At 40.8% G+C, this 27,254-nt stretch overlaps 1 protein-coding gene across 5 annotated transcripts in view; it reads left to right on the forward strand.

Moving 5' to 3' along the window:
• Positions 1-27,254, forward strand: part of WIPF1 (WAS/WASL interacting protein family member 1) — a 132,792-nt gene that overhangs the window by 87,048 nt on the left and 18,490 nt on the right. For 4 of the 5 annotated variants that reach the window (XM_066279666.1, XM_066279667.1, XM_066279665.1 and 1 more), the window contains 3 exons: positions 13,177-13,265; positions 17,352-17,481; positions 22,397-22,588. In XM_066279666.1, the coding sequence (XP_066135763.1) occupies positions 13,215-13,265; positions 17,352-17,481; positions 22,397-22,588 (373 nt within the window). In that variant the 5' untranslated portion in view covers positions 13,177-13,214. Of the gene's footprint in view, positions 1-10,720; positions 10,772-13,176; positions 13,266-17,351; positions 17,482-22,396; positions 22,589-27,254 lie in introns of those variants that run through there. The other variant, XM_066279668.1, reaches the window with a different exon arrangement.

Below are 27,254 nucleotides of genomic sequence, written 5' to 3' on the forward strand. Positions count from 1 at the left end.
AAGAAAAATTATATTTAAACTAAATGTATTTTCTCTATCAGCTAGAGGGAATAACTTTTTACAACGAAGTTAGTTACTGAAAAATACCTCTGTTTTTCGTTCTTTTAAATGATATTTCGTGGGCCATAGTATGCCAAGATAAAGTTTAATTTTTCAGTAGAAGACCATGTGGTTTATTCCTGTTACACAGAATACCAGTTTCATCATTATGGTGATTACAGGTGATTCATAACTTGTGTTTTGAACCCAGATGTAAGCAAGGAGAATTTTTTCTGACCACTGGACAGTTTGGGTCCACAGGAATTATTTTTCCCCATTGAAAATGGGGGCATATGTCAGCGGGGAAGTATACTGCTCCCAACAATTGGGGGATATTTCAAAGTGAATATGAAGCTATAAAATATCCCCTAATTGTTGGGAGCAGTATATATCCTTCCTATGAATGGTGTGATTGTCCACACAGTTGCCTTTGAATTGTTGCTTTGGCCAGCAACAGAAAATGCTCTTTAAGTAAGGGAATCACGGGAAGCTTCAAAGGAAAGCACTGTGGAACCAAACTGTTGTCTTTCTATTGCTGCAGACATGGTACATAAGTTCAAATCCTAAACTAGACCATTGCTAAGAAGTCTTTTAAGAAGACAGTTTCTCTTTAGAATCATTCTGTTCAATACCCCAGTGCAATGGACAACGCCTATTGCTAATCAAATTCTGTAGCATTCAATATAACTATTTACATTTAATATGATTGATATTTTAATATAAAATATTATAGCTTTAAATATTTAAGCCATGTACCCATAGACCTACAGAGCAAGATTAAGAAAATTTTGGGGTATCAAAAAAGTATTTTTTCTCTAGGGCACATATGAAAAAGCAAATTGACATTGATATTCCCCCTCTCACCTCCTCATGAAGAAGTACAGAATAAAGCTTTAAAATATTGAAAGAACACATGCCAATTTAGTCAATAAGCACAAATTCTTTTAAATAATTCAATGGCATAACTAGGGTGCAGAGCAGGAAGTGGAGAAGTGGTAACCTGACCAAGAGCTGCAGGAAGGTTCTAATGAGAAAAGTGGAACAGCTGGATAGAGAGAAAGACGGGGGAGAGGCTGGGGAGAGACTAAGACAGGGTTTTCAGAGAAGGTGATGAGAGGCTTGGGGAAAGTTTTGAGGTCAATTCATGTGGAAAATACCCGTACTATTCACTTGGTTTAGGGCAGGGGTCCCCAAACTTTTTACACAGGGGGCCAGTTCACTGTCCCTCAGACCGTTGTAGGGACGGACTATAAAAAAAAAACTATGAACAAATTCCTATGCACACTGCACATATCTTATTTTAAAGTAAAAAAACAAAACGGGAACAAATACAATATTTAAAATAAAGAACAAGTAAATTTAAATCAACAAACTGACCAATATTTCAATGGGAACTATGCTCCTCTCACTGACCACCAATGAAAGAGGTGGTCCCTTCTAGAAGTGCGGCGGGGGCCGGATAAATGGCCTCAGGGGGCCGCATGTGGCCCGCGGGCCGTAGTTTGGGGACCCCTGGTTTAGGGTCTTAAGTAATAACTTCAGAAACTTATATTGTTCTGAACTGGAACATAGTCTAGTTAAAATTCTGTTATATCTAAAGAGGTTTAAATTATTTACTTACAATCCCAGGCAGGTTTTCTAATGCTCTTTGAAAAGTTCACTTCGTAGCTCTTCAATTATTCTAATATCTAAACTTTTTAAGGGTTACACATGCCGTGAATGAGTTACAATATTTAGAGAAATTCCCATGCTGAACGTCATTCCTCAAGTCCAACAATGATTTCATCCTTATCACTGATGATATCAAATTCTAGTTCTGGCCTAGAGGCTAGAAGTCCCCTACCCTATGCTAAACATAAGAGGAAGTGAGCTACTTGATTCCTGGACCTTTTAAGTTCTGCGCCCTTTTGAAGGCTTGCTTAACATTCCATGAACAAGTCATTTATCTTGGAAGTTTCTGTCTGCTTAAGATTTGACTCATTTTCGTTTGACCATATTTTCAGACATTTACTTCTTGTTGGAAAGAGCATTTCTCCTCTGTCATAAATACTTCTGTCTGTACTTTACAACTCTCACTTTTGAAAATTAAAACTGAAAAAAAACTAGAATAAGGAATGCTTTAATTAGTATGCTTTCCTGAGATCTCTAAAATACACTTTTTACACACCCCTCCCTTCCCCATTCATTTGTAATGCAGATGTTGCAGGGCTGTGGACATGTGGACTAAGATTTCATTCAACTTGTGTTTTCTCTTTCTCGTGGCTAAATAGGAAGACAGTAACGATTATTGAGCACTGACTGTGGCAGGCTCTTTACTTTTGCTTATTTTATTTTTTTTAAATAGCTGAAGTTATTAAGCACTTGCCTCATTTAATAACCCTTATTGAATAGGAACCATTGTCCCCATTTTATTCTGGGAACTGGACTGAGAGAGAGGCTAATTTGCTCAAGGCCACCTAACAACTAAGTATGGAGGAAGTGTCCTGTGATTTCAAGAGCTTTTTCTCCTAAATGCAGTTAAGAGACAAGCAGATGACTTTTTCTAATCCCGGCAGTTTGGGATTATACAAATGCTTTGCTTTAAATGTCACAGCAACAGTAAATAGCTTTAAAGTGAATAAGACATGTTACTTTCTAAGTCTTTTGACCTTTTCAGGAGTAAGTTTAGTAACACTTCTAATTTACATAAGAAGGTTTCATATTTTTTTTAAAAAAAGTTATTTTAAAGAGAAACATCCTCAAGAAAAGAAGGCTCCACTTTCAACTATCAAATGAATAAAATACATCAAGTGTGTTGACATATATGCAGTGTGTATGTGAGTACATACATGTGTGTGAATGTGAGTTTATGAATGCATGAGTGTGTGTATGTGTATGAGTACATGCATGCGTGTATGTCATCAGTGTGTGTGCATGTGTGCCTTTGTGTGTGTATGTGTAGTGGGAAGGAAGCAGGGATAGATCTTAATCCCATGTTAAAACTAAATGTGGTGCTGAAGACTTAGAAAAACTTTAGCTTTGAGATTTGAGTCCCTATAAAGAAAATACTTGACTGAGATGGGAATTAGTGGGAAGAAGTCAATACTTTTTAGTTATGTGGATAAATAGAAAAGGGTTTCTCTTCCCTTCCCCACAGTTAAACAACAATAGGTAGATTGGTCATTCCATTTACCTTCATTTTCTCACTTTTTTTTTTTTTTTCATTTTTCCGAAGCTGGAAACGGGGAGGCAGTCAGACAGACTCCCGCATGCGCCCGACTGGGATCCACCCGGCATGACCACCAGGGGGCGATGCTCCGCCCCTCTGGGGCGTCGCTCTGCTGCATCCAGAGCCATCCTAGCGCCCGAGGCAGAGGCCAGAGAGCCATCCCCAGCGCCTGGGCCATCTTTGCTCCAATGGAGCCTCGGCTGTGGGAGGGGAAGAGAGAGACAGAGAGGAAGGAGAGGGGGAGGGGTGGAGAAGCAGATGGGCGCCTCTCCTGTGTGCCCTGGCCGGGAATCGAACCTGGGACTCCTGCACGCCAGGCCGACGCTCTACCACTGAGCCAACCAGCCAGGGCATTTTCTCACTTTTGAAACAATTTGATATCAAAGAATTTGCATTGGTTTTAAAATTAAACATATATGACAACAAGTTTTTAAAAACTTACTTTATAGCAAGCTTCATTTCCCTAGCAGTTACTCTTACAGTAAAATTGTGAGTTGGTGTCATACTAATTTTTTTAAATTTTATTTAGAAAATTAAATTTAACAAGGTGACATTGATCGATAAAAGTACTGTACATAGTTTCAGACAAACGTTTCTATAGCATTTGAACTGTTGTTTATGTTGTATACCCATCACCCAAAGTCAAATCATTTTCTGTCACCTTATATAAAATATTTGCCCCTCTTTACTCCCTCCCCCACTGCCTCTCTCCCTGGTAACCACTTCACTTTTATCTATGCCTATGAGTGCCAGTTTTATATCCCACCCATGTGTGAAATCATACAGTTCTTAGCTTTTTCTGATTTACTTATTTCACTCAGTAAAATGTTTTTAAAGTCCATCCATGTTGTCATAAATGTCAATGTGTCATCATTTCTTATGGCTGAGTAGTACTCCACTGTATATATGTACCACACCTTCTTTATCCAATCCTCTATTGAGGGACACTTTAGTTGTTTCTATGTTTTGGCCACTGTGAATAATGCTGTGATGAACATGAGGGTACATGTGTCCTTATCTACCAATGTTTTGAGTTTTGGGGGTAGATAACCAGTATAGGGATTGCTGGGTCATGTGGTAGTCAAACTAATTGAAATGACATTGTAGATGTTTCAAAATGTGTTCTCTGGAAAGTACTTTTTCCACCTCCAAAATTAATCTACTCTTTATCTAAATAAATTCTAAAAGAAGTATTTCTAAAATAGCTGAGGACCTGCTACATACAGTGGAGGCACAACCGTTACCATTGAGAAGACATCCTATAAGCAGAATTAACTTAAGCTATCCTCTTAAATGATGTTCAACCAAGAAAAGAGCAGGTACAATTGGAAAAATGAGGGTCTCACATACAGAAAGCTTGTGTTCCACACTCAGCGCAGATTGAGAATAACAGCGATAATTAACTAGGCGAGGCTGTGGCTTTGCTTATTATAAAGGAGCCCTTGCTTCTCTACCTTTTGTTTCCTCTTGGGTTGAGCAGCGTTTGCTGTCTTTCCTCTTGTATTGATTGCCTCATTGCCTATAGTACTCTAAGCTTGGACCCGAGAAGAAGAAGAATAACAATAATAGACACAAATTTCATGCAAAGATGTTATTTTCTAAAATGGCCAAAGGACATGCTGAGGTAGTGGGGGTGAGGTTTAGGCAGAGGTGTTGCACCGTGACTGGTATCATGAAATAGAAACTACAGGCGACTGCAGCTGTGAAAAGATCGTGCTAAAGAAACAGGATGGCTGTGGTTTGCTGTGAGCATCAATTTTCCTGTTGAGCATTTTTACAGGAAGTTGAAGAACAAAGCCAACTACATCTTAATTAGTGCTAATGGTTTTCAGATCTCAAACACATCCCACTGTCTCATGGAGGAGACTCTGAAGAATAGAATCAAGACTGAATGGGAATCCCAAAACCATGGGCTTTTTAAAATTCAGGATTTTAGCAGCGTTTGAGTTGGCCAAATGATTTTTATTTTACAGTGTAACTTGGAGTGGATTCAGTGCCTTTATAATGAATGCCTTTGGAATCTCTTTTATGGTTGTATATAACTCAATATAAATTTAAGAGCCCTTTCCTATTAAAACACGGTTGAGTTATATGTATTTATACTATAAAATTTCTTCCGTTGGAATTTACTGGTCAAACAATTGTGTATATGTATTTATAGATAGCTGTGTCCATCTGTCTGTCTATCTGTCTGTGTATTAACAAGATGTAAGGATCTACAGTACATCAAAATGTTAACAAGAATTATCTGGGTATTATTAACCCCAAACCTTTTCACCTACAGTTTAATTATTGTTGAATGCTTCCTACAGTGCTCTGTTATGTTTTATTTTTATTTTTGTGTGTTGTTCTGATGTCTTTTGTTTTATAAATGAATACATGCTATGTTAGAAGCAAAAAAAAAAAAAAAAATCTTAGAAAAATTCTACCTGAAGAAGCCAGGAGCATATGAGAAATACATACATAAAAATAATTTAAAACACTGTACATAAAGTAAAATATAAATGACTATAAATACAAATAAGTACAGGAAAAAAAGTAATGGGGGCAAGAGAGCATCTGGACCTTTGGATCTGTCCAGTTGTATTATGTCTGTCACAGCTACCGCCCACCTCACATATACCCCCACACACAGTAAATAACATACTTCTCTACTGATTCAACCTTTTTTTAAAAAAGTTTAATTTTCTCCCATTTGTAGGATAGTATTTAAGGGTAACTTTTGGCAAGATTTATATAACAAAATACATTATATAAATATTTTTGAATAGTCCAAAATTGTGATAAAACATAACTGGATAAACCTTCTTATCATCTCTAATAGAATGTGGCTGATAACCCCCCACCACCACCACCACCACCACCACCACACACACTCAGGATGAGAGGACACCTTCTGAGGATTAACAGATGTTTTCACTGGATGGTGTTGGAAATACCTTTCCTCTTCAGGTTGTTCTGTTAAATAATTAGGCAGTTCTCTTGATCCTAAGACAGTGATTTTGATTATTTTACAGTCAGAAATAATTCTGCTTTCTTAGATGAGCACATTGAAGAAGAAACTATACGTTTCCTGAACTGAACTGTAGGCTGTGGTTGAACCTCTAGTTGGCCATGCCATGCCTTTGGGGAGAGTATGTCTGTTATAGAGTGAGTAGTGTGCTGAGCAATTCAGTCTTTCTCACAAGTGTCCCTCTAAATATTACATATTTAAGAAATGGCTCTGGGCCACAAGACGCCCTGGTTGAACCAGGCTCAATGTGTGATGCTGTCTAGTATGAGTGTTAATTCATGATGTTGACCTAATGGCATTATAGTAAAACCAACAGAGCCAACCATTTCTTTTTCAGAATTAAATAATTCAGGATTTCTAAATATTGATGTATATTATATGTGTATATATGCATACATGTGTGTAGCAACAAAAAAGAAACTAATGAATTTTTAAGTCATTTATGCAAAATATTCTGCTCTGTTCTCTCAACCCATAGAGATAGTCCCTTTATAAAAGGTTTATTAATAGATCCCTCCCCTCACCTCAACAGTGTTTCACCTAAAATTTAATGATTTTTGAATAATGTATGCAATTATTAAATAAAACTTTTGCAATCACTCACATACCCTAGCTAGGATTCAGTATGATTTTTTATATCTTTAATGGATCACAATCCAGAAATATTTTGGGTAAGAAATCAACTGATGGATTTTTTTTTTAACTGATAGATATTTTATTCAAAAGCCGTTATTTTATCATTTCCACAATGGACAAGAGACAGACAAGTATTGTCAAAACTGTGTTTATTAGTTTGCTAGGGCTGCCATAATAAAACCTTAGACTGGGTGACTCAAACAGCAGAATTTTATTATCTCACAGTTTTGGAGGCTGGAATTCCAAGATCAAAGTATCAAGAGGTTTGGTATCTCCCAAGAATTATCTTCTCGGCGACCTTCCCTCCGTGTCCTCACATGGCCTTTCCTTTACGTTCACGTATCCCTGGTGACTCTTCTTCTTCTTGCACGGACCTCAGTCATATTGGATTAGGGCCCACCCTAATGGTCTCATCTGAACCTAACCACCTTTCTAGAGTCCTTATCCCCAGATAAAGTCACATTCTGAAGTATATACTAAGGGCTGAAGCTTCAACACATGAATGTGGGAGGGGCCCGATTCAACCCATCACACTGAGTATGGAAACGAAAGAGCCTTTTCCATCCCTGCGGTTTTCTCTGTGCACATAAAATTCAATACACAAGGTGAACATTTTAGAAAAATCGGGCTTTTCTCCCTATAATGAAAGTTGTTTAAAGAGTGAAATGATTCTTTAATATAAATTAATTCTTAAAACCATATATTCTTAGTAATGTAATGCCTGGGGTGGGGTGGGGTGGGGTGGGACGGCAAGGATCAGCAAATGGGTAGGACAGTGACCCTTCCACTTCCTGGAGCCTCACTGCGGTGGCAGGCAGGACACAGCGGTCTCAAAACGCACGCAGCTGATCTGATGCAAGAGGGAGTCCACACTTCAGGGCCTCTGGCCTAGTCTTTCCCCTTGTTTGAGGACCCTCCCGTCCCAGGACGGGGCTGCCCTTTCTGCTGTGTTCGCATCTCCCAAGGGAGGAACCACATATAGCAAGGCCAAGTCTTCCGGCTGCCTCGTTCCCTCCCTGAGCAGCTCTACCGGCACAGGGCTCCGGGCCTCCGGGCAAAGCGCGGGCGGGCCTCAGCCGGGCCTCCGGCTCCGTCCGTCCTCTGCCAGGTGCTCGAGCAGCACTCACACCAGCAGGACTCGCGCTTGCCCTCAAGGAAGACAAGTCTAGACCCGCCTATGGAGTGCTTACCCCACCGGCCACACTGAGAGCTAGCCTGCACCGTTTCATTTCATCCTCCCAGTGACTACCATTTAACAGATGGGGGAGGGAGACTCAGAGAGGTTAGATTTTTACCTCCAGTTATTAGGTAGCAGAGCAAAGATTCAAAATCATATTCTTCAGACCCAGGTCTGATATTCTTTTTACAGGGATTCTAACCCTCTTCATTCCCTAGACCACACTAGGGTCTGGTAAGGCTCAAAGGACTCCTTCTTGGACTGCTCTTAAATGCATAAAGCAAAATACAGAGGATTACTAAGGAAACTAGTTATAGTGAAATGTGTACAAAATCTAACAACAGCTCTAAATAGTGCCGTAATTTTAAAAGGGGTCTGTAACTATTGTAATATGATGTGAAAATATCATGTGAAAATTTTCTTTATTGGGGAAAACGTTTCAGATACTGTGATGTGTGCCTTACATTCATAATTGAGGAAATACTAAGATTTTGTTTGAGTTTAGGAGAAATAAATATGTCCTTTTTCTCTGTCCACCTTCATGAGCCCCTGAATTCGATCCGTAGACCTTGCAGATATAAGGATCAAGGTTAGAAATGGGCCCTGGCCGGTTGGCTCAGTGGTAGAGCATTGGCCCAGCTTGTGGATGTCCTGGATTCAATTCCTGGCCAGGGCACACAGGAGAAGCACCCATCTGCTTCTCCACCCTTCCCCCTCTCCTTCCTCTTTGTCTCTCTCTTCCCTTCTTGTCCATTGGAGCAAATTTGGCCTGGGCACTGAGGATGGCTCCATAACCTCTGCCTCAGATGCTAGAATGGCTCCTGTTGCAACAGAGCAATGCCCCAGATGGGCAGAGGGCATTCCGGGTGGATCCTGGTCGGGCGCATATGGGAGTCTGTCTCTCTGCCTTCCCACTTCTCATTTCAGAAAAATACAAAAAAAAAAAAAAAAAGAAAAAAAGAAAAAAAGGTGAGGAATGTCTGGTCCATTAGGATCAAGGCTGCTTTTGAGGCCCTTTAGCAAGATCCAGTTCTGGTTCTGATATGGGCTGTTAAGTCCATGAGAGGGGGAAGGCAGGGCTCTTCCAAGGCCTTGGTTCTGCTCCATGGGCAGAGTCGGGAACTGCCTGGAAAACAAGTCCTGTATTTAATGCAAGCAAGCCCCTCTGCCACAGGGCTGGTTCTTTGCTCCAACCTCAGAATGCGCAGGGCTGATGCTGGGAGCCGGTCCAATGGCCAGCGCATGGCTCATTTGTGTGACACCTAGCTCTTCCACTGAACACGTGGTTAATGAGAATGCTACTCTGTGCCAGGTAATGGGGAGACCTGGTGGAGCTCACAGTCTGGTGAGAAGATAGCCCAGAATGGGCTGGGTATGGGCCCGGACATGACCCATGTGGTTAGGCGGCAGGATTGAGTCTGGGGTTTCTTATAAACCTGACAAATCTAGACATGCAGCTGTTCAGCTAGGAAGGAGCAGAGAGACCATGGAAGCCTCTGTAATCGCCTGTCAGCATGGGGGGAGGGGGGGCGGGGGGGGGCAGGGCGGAGGGGATGGGAAATTGATGGCAGGGAAAGCAGCGGCAGCAGAGAGAGACTGCAGTGACCCTTGGAAAACCCGGTTTGGACTGTGCAAGTCTACTTATATGCGGGGGTTTTTCAATAAATGCTGTGAATGTATTTTCTCTTCCTTGTTAACATTTTTTAAATAATGTGTTCTTTTCTCTAGCTTACTTTATTGTAAGAATACGGTATATAATACACATAACATATAAAGTATGTGTTAATTGACTGCTATCAGTAAAGCTCTGGTCAACAGTAGGCTATTAGCAATTCGGTTTGGGGGAAGTCAAAAGTTATGTACGAATTCCCAACTATGAGGGGTTAGTACCCCTAGCCCCCCCCCCCCCCCCCCCCCCCCCCCCCGTTGGTCAGGGTACTCAGGTCTGCATCACCCTTGGAAAGGTGAGAGCAGAGCACTCGCCTGTTGTGTATCTGAGGTGGCCAGCAGAGGAAGGCTGAGCTTCTGTCCAGGGGGTTATTTATAAGTCAATTAGTGCACAGTCAGAACCATAATAGCAACAACAGAAAGTAGTAAAATAATTAAAGAGGACTTGCAGGGTCCCTTGAAAGCATCCCTATACCACAGTCTGGCTCCTAAGATGAGCAGGTCAGAAATTCAATTTGATCTTTGCAACCAGAGACTGACTTAGAGGTTCCTGGTGGTTGACCAGAATCCGTCCTTCTCAGTATTAGGATGAGAGGATGGCAGGTTAGTTGCTGAATATGAGATCTGACTCTATGAATTTGAGTGCTGAGGGGCATTTCATCCACCAAGCATCTGGACGCTCTGTTCCAGGAAGCCCTTCTCTCGGGCCCTCTGCGTGGTCCCAGCCACACCGCCTCCTTATTGAGCTGCTTTCTCCAGCTCTGATAATACCATTGCTTTGGATGCAGCATCTCTCACAGTTAGTTGGACCAGAATCCAATTTCAGATCCCTGGCGCCCTGGTGCTAGGACATGTCTACCTCTGCAGCCTCTGAAGATAGCTTCCACAGATGGGGAAAGCCCTTTACGACCTCCTCACAAAGGTGCCAACCTGCTTACGCTGCCCACTTGTCCCCACAGGTGTGTGTTCCAAAGGCAGCCTTGTCTGAGACAGTCTCTTACTGAGAAAGAGATTCTGGCCTAGTTTACAGGTGAGCAGTCACACTAGTTAGCTAGCCCTTTACCTCCCGAAAAAGAGCAGGGGTTGAAAGGACTCGGACGAAGTGCATGGGTCTTTTAGTGAGTTGCTTCATTTCTCCAAATCTCAGTGTCCTTTGTAAAACGAGCAGAATCATGCTAGTTTGCAATGTCTGTAAAAGAGGCAACATAAATAATGTGCCCTGGATCCAATTGACTGTGCATAAATGAGACCTGTTGCTGCTGCTGTGAAGCTTTGAAAATCCCATTTTTTAGATGACCCACTTGGAAGAGGACAATTCCAAACTGTCCTCATGCCTGTCCTTCAGCTGGTTGGACAGGTCTGGCCACGTCCTTTGAGCATTTCCATTTCTTTTCTGTTTACAGAAAGCAAGCTGTCTAGCAACGTTAATACAGTGATTTTTGAGCTTTTTCATCTCATGGCACACAGACTAACTAAAATTCTGTTGCACATCAAAAAAATACACTATATATATATATATTGCTGCTCTGACAAAAAAATAAAAAAGGTGTGAATTTGATCCATTCACACCAGATGGTTATTGTTGTGTTGGCTGTTGCCTTTTTTTTTTTTTTTTTTTTTGACAATCTAAGGAAAAAGAGGTCAGTGCTCCTGACAAAATAGTCAGGTATTGCATGATTTAAAATTTCTTGTAATACACTGGTTGAAAATTGCTGCTTTAATGTATTTGTTTTAAGGTATAAGTCTTCCACAATAATTTTTAGCAGTTGAACTCAATTTAAATTCCCAGAAATTTGTTCTGCAATTAAGAGACTATTGCAAATAAAAGAAAAATGAATTCTGCTGTTTGAAACTGGGGACACATGTTCCACAGAAACTGTTAACTCGGGTGGTCAGGGTCCCAGGCTGCCCACTGGTTTGAGGCTCAAACTCTGCAAATAGGCTTCTCATATGAGATGAATCACCACGGATCTTGTTCAAATGCTAAAGCTAATTCAGTTGTGGGGAGAGGGGCTGAGATTTGATGTTTCTAACAGCCCTGGGGGATGCCCGTGCTGCTGATTGGGACCCCACTTGGAATAGTGGCAAGGACTGGGTGGGGGAAGTTGGGATGACTTCAGGTGAGAAGGCGTGAGGCGCCGCTGGGGCTGGTGCCTGGCGGGCTGAGGCGCAGCGGTGGGACTCGGAGGATCTAGGGCAGTGGGAGTCAACCTGGTCCCTACCGCCCACTAGGGGGCGTTCCAGCTTTCATGGTGGGCGGTAGCAGAGCAACCAAAGTACAATAGATTTAACTATAGTAAGTTGTTTTATAGAGATTTATTCTGCCAAACTTAGCAAAAATCTGACATAAAGTAATTATTATTATATGCTTTAACTTGCTGTAACTCTGCTTTATAAATTTTTTAAAGTAAAGTTACTTCCCTACTTTATAAATCACCACTACTGTGGAACCGGTGGGCGGTTAGAAAATTTTACTACTAATAGAGATACAAAAGTGGGCGGTAGGTATAAAAAGGTTGACTACCCTGCTCTAGGGAGAGAGAAATGGGATTGTGGTTGTTGTAGCTCCTAGGGCTTCCTCACCGCTGTTTCTTCAGTTCCTAATGTTTGCCTGCCGCCCCCTTCCCCACTGCTACCCACGGTTCTGCACCCAGCCTCAGAGTCTGGCCTTTCCTTTGTTCCCAGAGCAATCACACAATGCACAGCGCTCTCCTAATGAAGCCCGTTCCTAGGAAACAGCCCAGGGCGTCATAGGCTTAAGTCCTTGTCTCTCCCCCCCCCCCCCCCTTAAATCCTACAACGAAATGCCAAGGAGCACAAAGATAGGAATTGAGCTCTGTCAACCAGCATCTTACCTGCCTACCTTACCCTTTCCCCATGAGGACTAAGAACTCCAAGGGCAAGAGTAAAAACAGCTTCATCTTTGCATTTCTACAGTGTGTACCCAGACCCGGCGAAAGTCAGGAATCTGCACAGAAAAGAGTGGGGCGTGGGACTAGATAGAGGGAGTGGAAGAGCAAGAAAGGATCTTGTCATGGAAATGAGAGAGGAAGAGGAGCCACTTGAACAGGAGACCTTGCTGGGATACGTTTCCAGCAGAAGCATGATAACCTCCCAGCGAGCCAGGCGCAGGCCCAGGGACCTTGCACGGGTCATTCCCCCGACCTCCTTAGATCGGTCGCAGAACTGAGCAGGGTGAGGTGCTGGGGTTTTGCTTCCGGTCTCTTCAGGCACTTAGGCAGAGAGACCTCCCTGTAGCATCCTTCCAGAACAGCCACAGCTTAGCGATGTCGCAAAGGTCATTCCACTCCTTACAAAAGCTGGCGTGTGTGAACAGCTGTCACTTTGGTGGGAAAGAGGGAAGAGCAGGACAAAGTATTACTAAGAAGTCTAATATGTGACCATGTTTTGTTTCTATTTGTTTTGGTTTTACAGATTTATCATCAAGACTGTTGAAAGCTTAACGGTCCAAGATGCCCGTCCCTCCCCCTCCAGCACCTCCGCCTCCGCCCACGTTTTCTCTGGTGAGTGGCTCCTCACCCTCCGTCATGCACGCAGAAAGCAGCCATATGAAGTCGAGCCTGGCACTCATGTGTTTGTTTTGAATGTCTCTGCATTCTGGCTTAACTATGATATGGTGAACTTTTCAAGTGCTGGAGTAAGCCAGAACCTGAGATGAGTGAATGCATCACAAAGGATTTTGCTGTCTAAGGTCCCGTGCAAGGCACAGTGCACGATGGAACGTGGGGTAGTTAGGTTGCCTCTGATGTGTCCAGCAAGGGAAACGTCCTGTCCATTCCCATGTGCTGGAGCAAGGCAGGTTCTCCAGGGCAGATCGGCACTGTTTCCATATCAATGGGCTCAACTTCTAGCCTTTAACTGCTGAGCCAGACAGTCCAGAAACGCAGGTTTCTGTCTGAAAATGCATCCATTCAAGTGACTTCCAGACTCACTCCTTTCTTTTCTCTGCCTTTGGCCCTCTTTCTTCCCACTTTCTGTTTTTGACAAATAACCCGCATTCCTACCAATTACAAGTCCCCCTCACATTTACAACCCCCTTTAAATCTATCCTTGCATTTAGACATCTACTTTCCAAAGTAGATTTCTTCTCTGGGCTCCTCCTGGTCCCTGATAGACCTGTCCTCACAAGTTAGTGCACCCTCTTCCAGGAAGCTGGCAGCCCTCCACGTGGCCACACAGAAGCTCCCAGACATGCCCCATTACAATGGCCTCCCCAGCATGTGAAGCCTTCATTGCTAAAAACCTCCCAGTGATAGGCCCTTCATTTTTCATTGGGGAAACTGAGGCTCAAAGAGGCAAAGTGTCTTGCCCAGGCTTCCGTGGAATACATTCATATAGCCCATCTAAGGTGAGAACCTAGTTGGAAGAATAGACAATTAATTAGCTCATTGTTATTTAAGGTGTGGTCCTCCAACTGCTGGTTAGAGTACCTAATGAGATAAGTACAGAAATGAAGAGTAAGCATTTAGGAACACTTAGAGCAACTTGATAGTGGGGTTTTGCCTATGTTTTCAAGACTGCATTTTGCATGTCTTTGTCTTTGACTAAATCATTTTTCTAATAACTCATTGTTATTTTACAAAAATATCAGGCTATGATTGATTAAAAATATTTTCTTAAAAATTGGTCTTTCACTTAGGTAAGTGTGAAAAGCTCTGATCTGGCTAACATAGCAGGATCGGTTTCTATTCCCCCCATATAGAGGTTGTACATATGTATTACACTACTAGGTAATACATGCCTTAATTTTTGTTTTATTTTAGTGTTCATGTGTTTATTTTGTTTTCTAAAACATGTGACTAGCACACCCAGAGTTTAACAGGAAGTTGATTTAAAAGAAAATGTTGCCCTGGTCAGTTGGCTCAGAGGTAGAGCATTGGCCAGGTTTAATTCCCGGTCTGGGCACACAGGAGAAGTGACCATTTGCTTCTCCACCCTTCCCCCTCTCCTTTCTCTATATCTTTCTCTTCCCTTCCCACATCCAAGGCTCCAATGGAGCAAGCTGGCCTGGGCACTGAAGATGGCTCCATGGCCTCACCTCAGGCACTAAAATAGCTCTGGCTGCAACAGAGAAATGGCCCCAATGGGCAGAACATCGCCCTCTAATAGGCTTGCTGGGTGGATCACAGTCGGGCGCATGTGGGAGTCTGTCTCTCTGCCTCCTGGCTTCTCAACTTAAGAAAAAAATAAAAAGAAATTATACTTTTCACTGAAAAGTAGCAAAGTAAATTACATAGTGAACAGACTTAATGGAAAATATAAAGTAAATAACAGGTAGCATGAGAAGATGACCAAAATCATGACAGTTATGCCAGAATGCTTGAAGTTTGGGAAACCCTGGTACATCTACTATCACTTGACTAGCAAGATTCAAGAGAAATGGGATATAGAGATGAGAAAAGGGAAAGATGGATTAGGGGTCCTCACAGGACACAGTTTAGTGGAACAGTACAATTAAGAGACCCAGACTGCCATGTGGGAGAAGTCAGCATCCAAAGGGGTCAGATGTTAAAATAAATTCTGAGGCAGAAAGGAAGGTCACTGAGGATTGCTGACCCAAAGCCATTAAGAGATCCAATGTGGACACATCACTTAACCTCTCTGGGCCTCAGGGTCTTTTCATCGTTAAAATGAAGGCAAGAGGTAATTTTAAAAGCTCTTTCCAAGATGTCCAAGGTATGTTGTTAAGTTATAGAAACAAGTTTCAAAGCAATAGAAGACAATCCCATTAGCAAGCACAAACTATACATGCAAAGAGCTTTTCTGGAGCTGACTGCTGAGAGTCTCTTGACAGGCTTGCTCTTGGGGAGTGTTGGGGACAAATGGGGAAGGGATGTTATAGTTATTAATTTTTTTCAATTGAGATATGATTGACATATAAGTGAAAGTTTAATCTGTACAACATGTTGACTTGACACATTTATGTATTATAATTAGCACTGTAGCATTAGTTAACACCTCCATTACATCACATAATTATCATTTCTTCTTTGTGGTGAGAACATTTAAGATCTGGTCTCTTAGCCAGGTTATAATAGAGCATTGCTGACTGTGATTACTATGCCAGGCATTAGATCTCCAGAACGTCTTCATCTTCCAGATGCCAGTTTGTACCCTTTAACAACCTCTCCCCCAGTTCTGTGAAAGGGCATTTTAGATCCCACATTTACCCTTCCAACAGATTACATAGAGGGCCCTTGAGTCGGGCTGCCAGGGTTTGAATCCTAGCTCCTTCCCTTACTAGCTGGGTGACTGGGGCAAATGATCTAACCTTCTTGTGTTTTGGTTTCCTTGTCTCTAAAATGGAAATAATGACTCACAGGATTGATGAGGACTAAATGAATTAATACACATAAAGTGCTAAAACAATGGCGGACCCATAGTAAAAGCTATATAAATGTTAACTATTATTATCATGAGCAAGTACTACTTTATAACTGAACCATTTTGAGACCCTTGCAGCTTAACGCATAGTGATTCTATGTGGCCAACTTGAAGGGTTTTGTGTGCTCCCCTTCTGCCTCTAACTGCCTCTAGCTATAATAAATAGCTGGTGAGGTAGCAAGTTGAACTTCCCCAGGTTTACCTCCTGTGGCCTCACTGGCACTTCCAAAATCAGATCCGTTCTGGGGCCAGCCTACAAGGACCCTCAGGTCTGCCAGAAGGACCTTCCCTGGGACCAGGCCAGACCGAACCAGTTTTCAAGTATGACAGACACAGGCATCTGCCAACTTCCAACTTTGAATGCTGGGCTCTTGGTGTCCTCACTCCCTAAAATAATACTGAATAAACAAGAGCCCAATTTCAGCGTAAGGATAGGAATTCTGAAAATACAGAAAATATTCAAATATTTTAAAGCAGCACTTTTGTTGGCTCTGCCATCTCTGTAAGCTAAGCTTTCAAAGAAACACCTTAGGCCAAAGGGACAGGAGGGAGTTTGGAGGGTAAAGGCAATGTTACATACATTGCTTGTGGGGGCAGCTACATGACTGTATATGTTTGTCAAACACATGGAACTATACCCTTAAAGGGTAATTTCACTACATGCGAATTATACCTCAAATCTCCCCTAAAAGAAAAAAAACACTTAGGCAATGTAAACAGAGGGAATTATTTTTCTCAAATGTTGGTGGATTAAAAAAATAATACATTTTTCTAGAGACGATCTTCTCCTTGCACCAGGTTAGTTCTAAAAGATAAAGAGAAGCTGTTCTTCAGGACACATTCTAGAGAATGCAGCCATACCGTATCCTGCCGAATCTTCTCAGACTTAAAATTCCCTTCTCGTTTCTAGCCGTACAACCCTGGCTTTGTTGGTTATAGCCAGGCAATGACTTGAATTTTCAGAGACTTTTATTGGGAACTGACTCTTCCTGCATTAGAAATAAATGTAATTTATTTCTGCATCTGCTCCAAAATGTCCGGGTCTTAAAAAGAATGACATCAGGTCTAAACCTTGTGGAGAATTTCCAACCTATCACCAACAACCTTAATAACAAGCTTCCAATACTCAAGCTGTCCCCGCTGAGTGTTGTAATACATGATTTTAATTCAAGAGATAAATACAAATTTGCATGGTTTCCTTTCAGGCCAATACAGAAAAGCCTACCTTGAACAAGGCAGAGCAGTCTGGGAGAAATGCTCTTCTCTCTGACATCAACAAAGGGAAGAAGCTAAAGAAGACAGTCACCAATGACAGAAGTGCACCGATATTAGACAGTAAGTGAAAAAAGTTATTTTCCATGGAGATAAATGGTTTATGGTCTAACAATCAACCCTACCCTTCCCACAATAAAAAAAAAAAAAAAATTGTTGCTTAACAACAGCTGCAAAGCTTGCAGAGCAGAATAAGGGACTGTGTCAGTCATTGTAGCCACAGCTTCAGCTTGGTTCCCTCAAATGCTGCAGGAAGCCAGTATAATAATTCTTTGTCTGAGGCACACACAGCAGCGATTCTTTGAATTATTCAAACACTTTTTGGAAATTAACCCTTTGCTCCTTGCACCACAGATCAAAAGGCAGCATGACATAGGGAAAGAACCCTAGCCTTGGAATCAAAGGATGTGAGCTCGAGTCATGGCCCATTTATCACTTACCATCTCCTAGCTTTACTGTCGTCGTTTGTAAAATGGAGATAGTACCTATTCTGCTGTCCTCACAAGTTCATTGTGAGCATCAAATAAGACAATGCTTCTGAAGTGTTTTGTTTTCTGCAATGTGATATTCAAGTGTTAGATATGATTATTAGGAGCTTGGAGAAAGAGGAAATGAGTTCACAACTTTGCTCATCTACCCATTATAAGTATGAGATACTTTTCGGGAACAAGACAGGGTGTATAGAAACAAACAAGAACCCACCACACAGGGCTACTTATTAACATTGGCAACAGAATGAAAAATTATGCATGACTGGAATCTACTAATAATAATTAATCAGGCCTCGAGACTATCTCCTCTTATTTCTAGGTGTTTCTACTGCCAGCCAGATGTCTCCAGAATTCATCCTAGACCACAGATCCCATTTGGACTCAGTAGGAAATAGATAAGTGAATAATGATGCAGGATTTTTAGCCAAGTAGAAGACAAAAAAGGCTTTGGAGGACTTTCTAGGAAAAGTACCTAATAAGAGAAGGAAAAGGACCAGAGTTAGAAGCGACATTGGTGTGGGAGATAAATGGAAAAGAAGACCAAGAAAAAAGCCTTTGAATAATGTCTGTTACCAGGCTAGATGATGTGAATAAGAACACACCATACCTCAAAAAGGAACTATGAGGTCTCTGATTCATACAGTTTTACCTCTAGATCAAAATTGATATGGTTAATGTATAATCAATCCTGTAGTCCTCCTCCTGTAGTCCTCCTGATCCATGTCACAAGACTCTCCCAAGGGGAATTTCCACACAGTCACTTATGTAAAGGAAGCCTTGGTCTAACAACCATCAAGTCATGATGTCTGGTATGGGGCCAGAGGAGCTCCATAAACAGCCAGGCTCTAAGACAGAACCCAGTGGTCTCTTCCCCATGAGTGGGAGGGTAGGTTCCAGAGTGGGGGATGTGAGCTTCCCCGATGCAGAAGGAGACTGGACAGTTGGAGGCCCAGTCCTGAATCCACTAGTGAAAACTCACTATATTCTTCAAGGTCCACTTCTCCTCCCATCAAAAGGAAAAAGATATTAGCTCTTCTCCCTTCTGGCTACTCACTTTGCCTGGTGGACACAAAATGCAAGCCAGTGCATGTCCTTGTTATTCAAGCAATTAATTGGACACCAAGACCAAGCTTGTTGTCACAAGCTGTTTGCAAATGACAAAGTCCATCTGTGGTTCTGTATTTGTTTTGAAACCTCTATATCAAAATGCTGACCATGGTTATGCATGATATAACTCTTACTGTCAGCCTTGTCCTGCCATTCAGTTACAAACAAGGTGACCCAGTTAGTTACCTTCAACTGCTTTAGCTTCTCTGCTGAAAGACACTCTAATGGATGATGTCTGATAGTGCACTGATCTCATTGAATGTTTAATACCATTTACAAGTGTCCTATGTAAATGCAATATTCCAAAATTTATTATTCATTAATGAGTAATGTTTGAATGACAAGGGCATTATTAATATTATTGACAATATTTAGAATCAGTAAAAATTTCAAGTTTCATCTATCAGCAGAGCTTCTATTAGTATCACAAAAGCTCTATACATAGACAAGATACAGAGCTAACAAAGACATGATAAGTCTAACCCAGAAAGAAGAAATTACAAATGAATAAAATTAAAACTCAGGAAGCAGATATATTAAGAGATTCAAAGCAGATATTTTTAAGTTAACGGTGCTACAATGAAGTTATATGCTAAATCATTTTGAAATCTTAAATTAATTTTCTAAGAAAAGCATAAATTTATCAAAATTCACTCATGAAACCTCAATGAGCAAGAAAAAGTGGGCAACTTTATCAAATTACTTTCCCTCTAAAAAACTTTAGAGCCAGATGATTTTATCAATAAATTCTTTCAAATTTTAAGAAACAACTAATTCGAATGCTGTATAAATTATTAATTCCCAAGCACAGGAAGAGTTGGAAAGCTATCTGATATGTGTAATGAGACTGGCATAATCCTAACATCACAATTTGACAAAGGCGGCATATATAAACAAAAAGAAAGCTTATATTATCAACGTCCCAGGAGACCTGTGGCAATTTCTGGAGGCATTTTAGTTGCCACAACTTGGTGAGGGGAGGGGTTTCTACTGACACTAGTAAGTAGAAGTCAGAGAGGCTATAAACATTCTACAGAGAACAAGACAGCCACCTTCAAGTTAAGAATTACTGTATCGCCTGACCTGTGGTGGCGCAGTGGATAAAGCGTCGACCTGGAAATGCTGAGGTCGCAGGCTCGAAACCCTGGGCTTGCCTGGTCAAGGCACATATGGGAGTTGATGCTTCCTGCTCCTCCCCCCTTCTCTCTCTTACTCTCTCTCTAAAATGAATAAATAAATTAAAAAAAAGAAAGTCTATAAATTCCTTATATCAAATAAGAAAGACATATAACATGAAACATTAAAGGCATTCTCATTAAAATAAAAATATTTTCCTTTAGCACCATTAATAATTTACATTGTTATGGAATTTCAGTCATCGAAGTTATTACGTATGTAAAACAGAAATAAGATATACAACTATTAGAAAAGAGTGGATATAACCTTTATAGTTTGCAAACTATGTCTATAAGAAAGTTCAAAATAGTAAATTTTTTTGAAAATTTTAATTTTAAAAACAGCAAAGTGGTTTATTAGATATAAAATGAAGTTTCCTGATGCCAATAATAACCAGTCACAAAATTTAGTAGAAAAACCATCTCTTTTGCAATTTTAACAAACAAAAATGTATTCAAAGTAGCCCTAACAAGAAGTCTGTGTGACCTATATCAAGAAAATTACAAAACTTTTCTGAATAAAGCAGAAGACATGGAAAACAAACAATGTTTCCATAAAATCTAAATATTATAAAGTGTCAATGTTCCCAGATTAAGTTGTATTCATCAAAGACTGAACAAGATTTTCCAGGGATAGAGCTTTAAACAATGCCTAACCTTATAAAACATACATGTAAAAGTTATTAAGAATCAATTTTTTAAGGAGGGCATACTCCCGGCTCTCATACAAAAATAAAATGAATATATAGATATCTCAAAGATTTTACCTTGATTTTTAATTAATTAATTAATTAATTAATTTTGCATTTTTCCAAAGCTGGAAACCAGGAGGCAGTCAGACAGACTCCTGCATGCACCTGACCGAGATCCACCTGGCATGCCCACCAGGGGGCGATGCTCTGCCCATCTGGGGCGTTGCTCTGTTGCATCCAGAGCCATCCTAGCGCCTGAGGCAGAGGCCACAGAGCCATCTTCAGCGCCCGGGCCATCTTTTGCTCCACTGGAGCCTTGGCTGCGGGAAGGGAAGAGAGAGACAGAGAGGAAGGAGAGGGGGAGGGATGGAGAAGCAGATGGGCGCTTCTCCTGTGTGTCCTGACTGGGAATTGAACCCAGGACTCCTGCACGCCAGGCCGATGCTCTACCACTGAGCTAACCAGCCAAGGTCTTGCTTTTTAATTAATGATAATGTTTAAAGGAGAATTCCAAGTACCACACATATACAGGCAGATAAGTGCTGCAATGAATTTACAAATAGGTACAAAATGGCTCAATATCGGTTGTATTCCACTGAACACAGCCAATATGCATTTCTATGGACAAATATCATTTGTACTATTATCATTTTTCTACAATTTACAAAGTTGTACAATAGCTCAATGGGAAATAACACAGAAGGATAGACTTAGTGGTCCTTTTCTTTCTTCTTCCTTTCTTTATTTGCCCATTTCAAAAGCTTTCACAATTTTTTTGGAAACAAATGCAAAATGAAATTTTGCACTGTCTAAAACTGCAAAGAATTTTTAAAATATGAAAGCTTACCATTGGGTTGAATGATAGTAAGAAATTGAAATAGATCTAAAGGGCCATCAAATAAGTAGATGGCTAAATAAATTACAATGCATTCAAGTTCTAAAACACAATGCAGTCCCTTAAGCTCATGTTTTTGAAGAGTATTTTAATGACATGGGAAACACTAACAGTAAAGTGTGAAGTGAAAAAAGCAGGCTAAAATCTTTCCAGTGAATTTTGGTCTTAATATTAAGAAAAAAACAAATAAAAATGAAAAGATATTGGCTGAGAAAAAATATACCAAAACAGCAGGTATTTCCAAGGAGTACAATTATAAGATATTTTATTAATTTTTACTATTCCCTTTCTTTTTACCATTTATTGCATCTCCCTCTCCTTGAGACTTTGTCTGAAGAGCCTTTTATTGGCCAACTCATATGGCAGCTGGCTAAGTGGGGGGCAAGTCACCACCTATCATCAGTTCCCCCACCACTGGGCCTCTGACTGCCCCACAGTGGAAAGAATCCCCTCCTTTTCTGATTAAGGTGGGGCAAATCATTACAGTCCTGCATTTTAATGAAATCGCAGTTGTCTACCATAAGCCCAGGTTTTATCATTACCATTAACTTGGGCTAGGACTGGTGAAGTATGCAGGTAGTGTTTCAAACCTGTAAAGTCTGTTTTCTTCCTTTGCAGAACCTAAAGGAGCCGGTGCTGGTGGCGGTGGTGGCTTTGGTGGAGGCGGTGGATTTGGAGGAGGAGGTGGTGGTGGAGGCGGTGGTGGTGGTGGTGGCAGCGGAAGCTTTGGAGGGGGTGGACCACCTGGTTTGGGAGGACTATTCCAGGCTGGAATGCCGAAGCTGAGATCCACAGGCAACAGGGATAATGGTAAGGAGACTTTCCTTTTCTCTTAGTAACTGAAGACCAGAGTCTGGTGGTTTGGAGACTTGGCAGCCCCTCTAAGGCACTGTGCCCTTTAAAACATTTATATTGCTTGAAATGTTAACACTGTTGTAAGAGAGACTCAACTTAGTATCTTTTCTTCTTTTTTTTAAGTCAATATCTGGCAGGTCCGTTGAGCTATTATGTATTTGTCCAGTGTCTTTGGGGTAACTTGTACTTTTTTATACTTTTCTAAAGGGTGAGCTAGAGTGGGAAGAAAAGAAAGGAGCAAATGGAACATGCCACCCCCTGGAACATACTGCCTGGTGACCTAGCAAATTCAGCTTTCTTTGTGAGGTAGCCTGATCCAGCTGTCTAGCTTAGTAAATACTTGTGAGCCAATTTTTTTTTTTTTTAACAGGGACAGAGAGAGAGTCAGAGAGAGGGATAGATAGGGACAGAGAGACAGGAAAGGAGAGAGATGAGAAGCATCAATCATCAGTTTTTCGTTGTTACACTTTTTTTTAGTTGTTCATTGATTACTTTCTCATATGTGCCTTGACCGTGGGCCTTCAGCAGACCAAGTAACCCCTTGCTGGAGCCAGCGACCTTGGGTCCAAACTGGTGAGCTTTTTGCTCAAGCCAGATGAGCCCGCACTCAAGCTGGCGACCTCGAGGTCTCGAACCTGGGTCCTCCACATCCCAGTCCGACGCTCTATCCACTACGCCACCACCTGGTCAGGCTTGTGAGCCATTTTTCACACACACACACACACATGATGCATATGGAATATAATTATGTATCTCACTAAATCAGTGGTTCTCAAACTTTTTAAGTCTGGTCTCATTAAAAATCCTACAAATAATTGTAGGCACACTGTATACAAATTTCTGAGAAATATGTTATAATAATTAAATCAAATATTAAAGAAAAAATATGAAGTCCAAGCATGCTTTTATGGTAATTAAACAAAATAAATATGACAAAATTAAATTTATTCTGACATTAAAAAACATTTTTATGTTATATTTTTTGAGTTATGCCTTTTAGAATTTGTAAAAAAGAGGGGTTAAAAAAATGACAAAAAAGTTATCTTATTATATATATAGATACAGTCTTAGTAAGATTTAGTAAATTCTGCAGGTCCCGGCACAAATGTGTTAAGTTTTTTCATTCTTGTGTTTATGAGAAACATGAGTCTGGTGTATCCTAGCCATTTCTTCAATGTTTAGGCATATATTTGAAAGGCAAACTCTCATTTCCTCATCAATACATTGAAGAATTCCTCTCTTTTTACTTTTAATGTGTTGAGTGCAGAAACCCCCCACCATACATATCATCTTAACTTTACACCAAATAAAGGATAGAAGAAACTTGCCTCCAGTCTTTCCGGGGAACATGGGGGGTAGTGTAAACAATCCAGCACCACAGCTTAACAGCCTATTGCAACCTAATCAGGCAAGTGAGGTGGGGGGTTGGGCACACTGTCAGCTTACAGTCAATTCCCACACCTCTGTCCCCAAAAATCTAAACTCTGTATCATATTTGTATGGCTTTTTGGTCCTCAACAGGCACATATTTCTCTGGAATACCATAGGGTGCGCCTGGAAATCTTCTACAGTGTACCAGTGTGCCCTGGCACACACTTTGAGAACCACTGCACTAAATCTAAAAAGGTGTTTTGCATGACAGACATTTGTCATTTCAGGGCCAGTGATTCTAAGTCTTCTCTGCAGGGAGCCAGGGAAATGCCCCTCACAGGACTGTCTGTGAGCCTGTTGACAGAGAGAAAAGTTGAACCTGGTTATGGCAAAATGAAAAATGAGGTGCTCTCCTGACTACTTCAGAAGCTCAAGAAATTGTACCATTGTACTTTCCTTTTTCATGTTTATTGCTGGATTTTTATTTCTAATTCTCTGATCTCTTAAAATGTCCACTGGAGAAAGTATGAAGTTCTCATAAGGATATGAAGATAAAGTCACTGAATCCTCAGAGTTAGCTGACTATTTTAGTATTGGATGGTCAAGATCTAGAAAGAGATTGAATAATATAAAAGATTCTTATCTTATCTTCATTTAAATTTTAATTTATTTAAAACCCACCAAAAGGATTCGAAGCTACTGACAAATGCATACATTTAGTACTTTAAGAAAAAGTGAAAAAATTAAGGCAAAAGATAACTGGACATAAAATAAAGATAGAATTTAAATTGGCACATAAAATAGTGTACCAGAAGTGTGTGTTCATAGCATACTATCCACATAATGAATCCTATCCATGTAATGTAGTAACTGCAGCTTTGATCTGAACTTGAGAGATATAACTTATTACAAGTTGGGGTCATAGAAATATACCACACAGTCACAGACAATACATCTTTTATCTTGTACTAAATTTTAAAAAATTCTAGTTTATATTACTCCACTATATAAATCCATCCAAATGTCTGTCACTGTGACTTGGATAAAACCTGAACTCCTTCTGGCCTCCAAGGCTCTTTATGACCAGACCTCTGATGGCTATTCAGGCTCCATTTCCTCAGGTTCTCTTTTTCTCCATGCTCACTGTGCCCTAGGCACACAGGCCTTTGTTTTTGTTTTTTTCATTTGAAGCTTATTCCCACCACAGGGCCTTTGCGCCTGCTGGTTTTTTGCAGGAAAGCAACCTAATGGAGGATAGACACTCAGACAACTGTATAAGAGGAAAAGGAGAATTTATTAAGCCAGTGGAGCACATAGGGCTATATCTCCAAAGACAGGTGCTCCCCAAAATTAGATTTTTTACATCTTATATTCCCTTTCCAGAGCACAAGTTTACATACATAGATCTTGTGATTCCTTTGTCTAGAGCAGGGGTAGTCAACCTTTTTATACCTACCTCCCTCTTTTGTATCTCTGTCAGTAGTAAAATTTTCTAACCACCCACCGGTTCCACAGTAGTGGTGATTTATAAAGTAGGGAAGTAACTTTACTTTATAAAATTTATAAAGCAGAGTTACAGCAAGTTAAAGCATATAATAATAATTACTTACCAAGTACTTTATGTTGGATTTTTGCTAAGTTTGGCAGAATAAATCTTTATAAAACAACTTACTATAGTTAAATCTATCTTTTTATTTATACTTTGGTTGCTTCACTACTGCCCACCATGAAAGCTGGAACACCCACTAGTGGGCAGTAGGGACCAGGTTGAATACCACTGGTCTTGAAGTACATACATCAGTCACACGATTTCAGGATGGGAGGGGGCTAGATGATGTCAGAGGATAAGCGTTTGTAAATCGCCCATTAAGGAGAAAGGAAGGGAAGAGGAAAGGGCTACTCAAATCTCCCTTCCCCCTCCCTCCTTCCTGGCTGTTTACCTTCTTCCTAATGAGTGTGGAGAGGGGAGGGGGTCTGAGTCTCCTTCCTCAAAACCTTCCAGTACAAAAACCTCCCATTTACAATATAACAGCCCTTCCTAAGCAGAAATGCGATCGGCCATCTTGAGCTGGTGTAAATCACACACAAGTATAAAAATCATATTTACAAAATCTCTTTGAACGCTTGGCCTAAATCAGAAAATGTCTTTTAAGCCTCTTAGTAAAAGGAGGTTTCTTATCTCAGGTTCATTGCCTAGTGCTCCTCCTCAGTTTTCCATGGCTGGCTTCAGCTCAAATGTCACGTCCTTAGAAAAGCTACCCCATCTATTCTAACCTCTCTGGGCACTCTTCCTCTCATTAGCCTACTTTAGCTTCTTTTTAGTACTTGTGATTTTCTGAGAATATTTATATGCTTGCTGGTTTGTTGTTTATCTCTCCCAAAAGAATGTAAATGATAAGAGAAAGGATCTTTTCTATTTTGTTTACTTCATTGCCTCTAGCATCTAGAATAATGGCTGACAATTAGCAGGTGCTCAATAAATATATATATTTGATATATTAATTAGCTAATGGTTGAACTGGTAGAAGTTTTCAGGCTAACCATTTCTTGAGAATTACCTTGGGTTCCAAGAGATTCTGGGGTGGTATTTTAAATTTTTCTGTAACCTTGGTTCTCCCTTTAGTTAGTTCTTCTCTTTGTTGAACCGAAGCAGTTTAATATTAATTATGTAATAGGGTTGTCCTGTCCTGCTGATATTGATGTGGAAGTTGACACAGTAAGAAAAATATAGTTGTTCACTTCTTTGTGATTAAGACCATCAACTGGTATTGAATCTTTTTTCTTTTTCTGATACAGAGAGAGAGTCAGAGAGAGGAACAGACAGACAGGAAGGGAGAGAGATGAGAGGCATCGATTCTTCATTGCGGCACCTTGGTTGTTCATTGACTGCTTTCTCACATGAGCCTTGGGGCGGGGGCGCTACAGCAGAGCAAGTGACCGCTTGCTCAAGCCAGTGACCTCTTACTCAAGCCAGTGACCTTGGGCTCAAGCCAGTGACCTTTGGGCTCAAGCCAGCATCCATAGGGTCATGTCTATGATCCATGTTCAAGCCAGAGACCCCTTGTTCAAGCTGGTGAGCCTGTGCTCAAGCTATTGACCTTGGGTTTCAAACCTATTTTTTAAGCCTAAGAGGTACAAGGACAAGGGGACAGGGAGGGTGATGGGGAGAGAAGGAGATCATTAGCAGAAATCCTGTGTGCTACAACTGTCCTGTTCTTATTCTCTGGTATGAATAGGGCAGGGGTCGGGA

This window comes from Saccopteryx bilineata, chromosome 5 (genome assembly GCF_036850765.1).
Source record: "Saccopteryx bilineata isolate mSacBil1 chromosome 5, mSacBil1_pri_phased_curated, whole genome shotgun sequence".
Taxonomy (NCBI): domain Eukaryota; kingdom Metazoa; phylum Chordata; class Mammalia; order Chiroptera; family Emballonuridae; genus Saccopteryx; species Saccopteryx bilineata.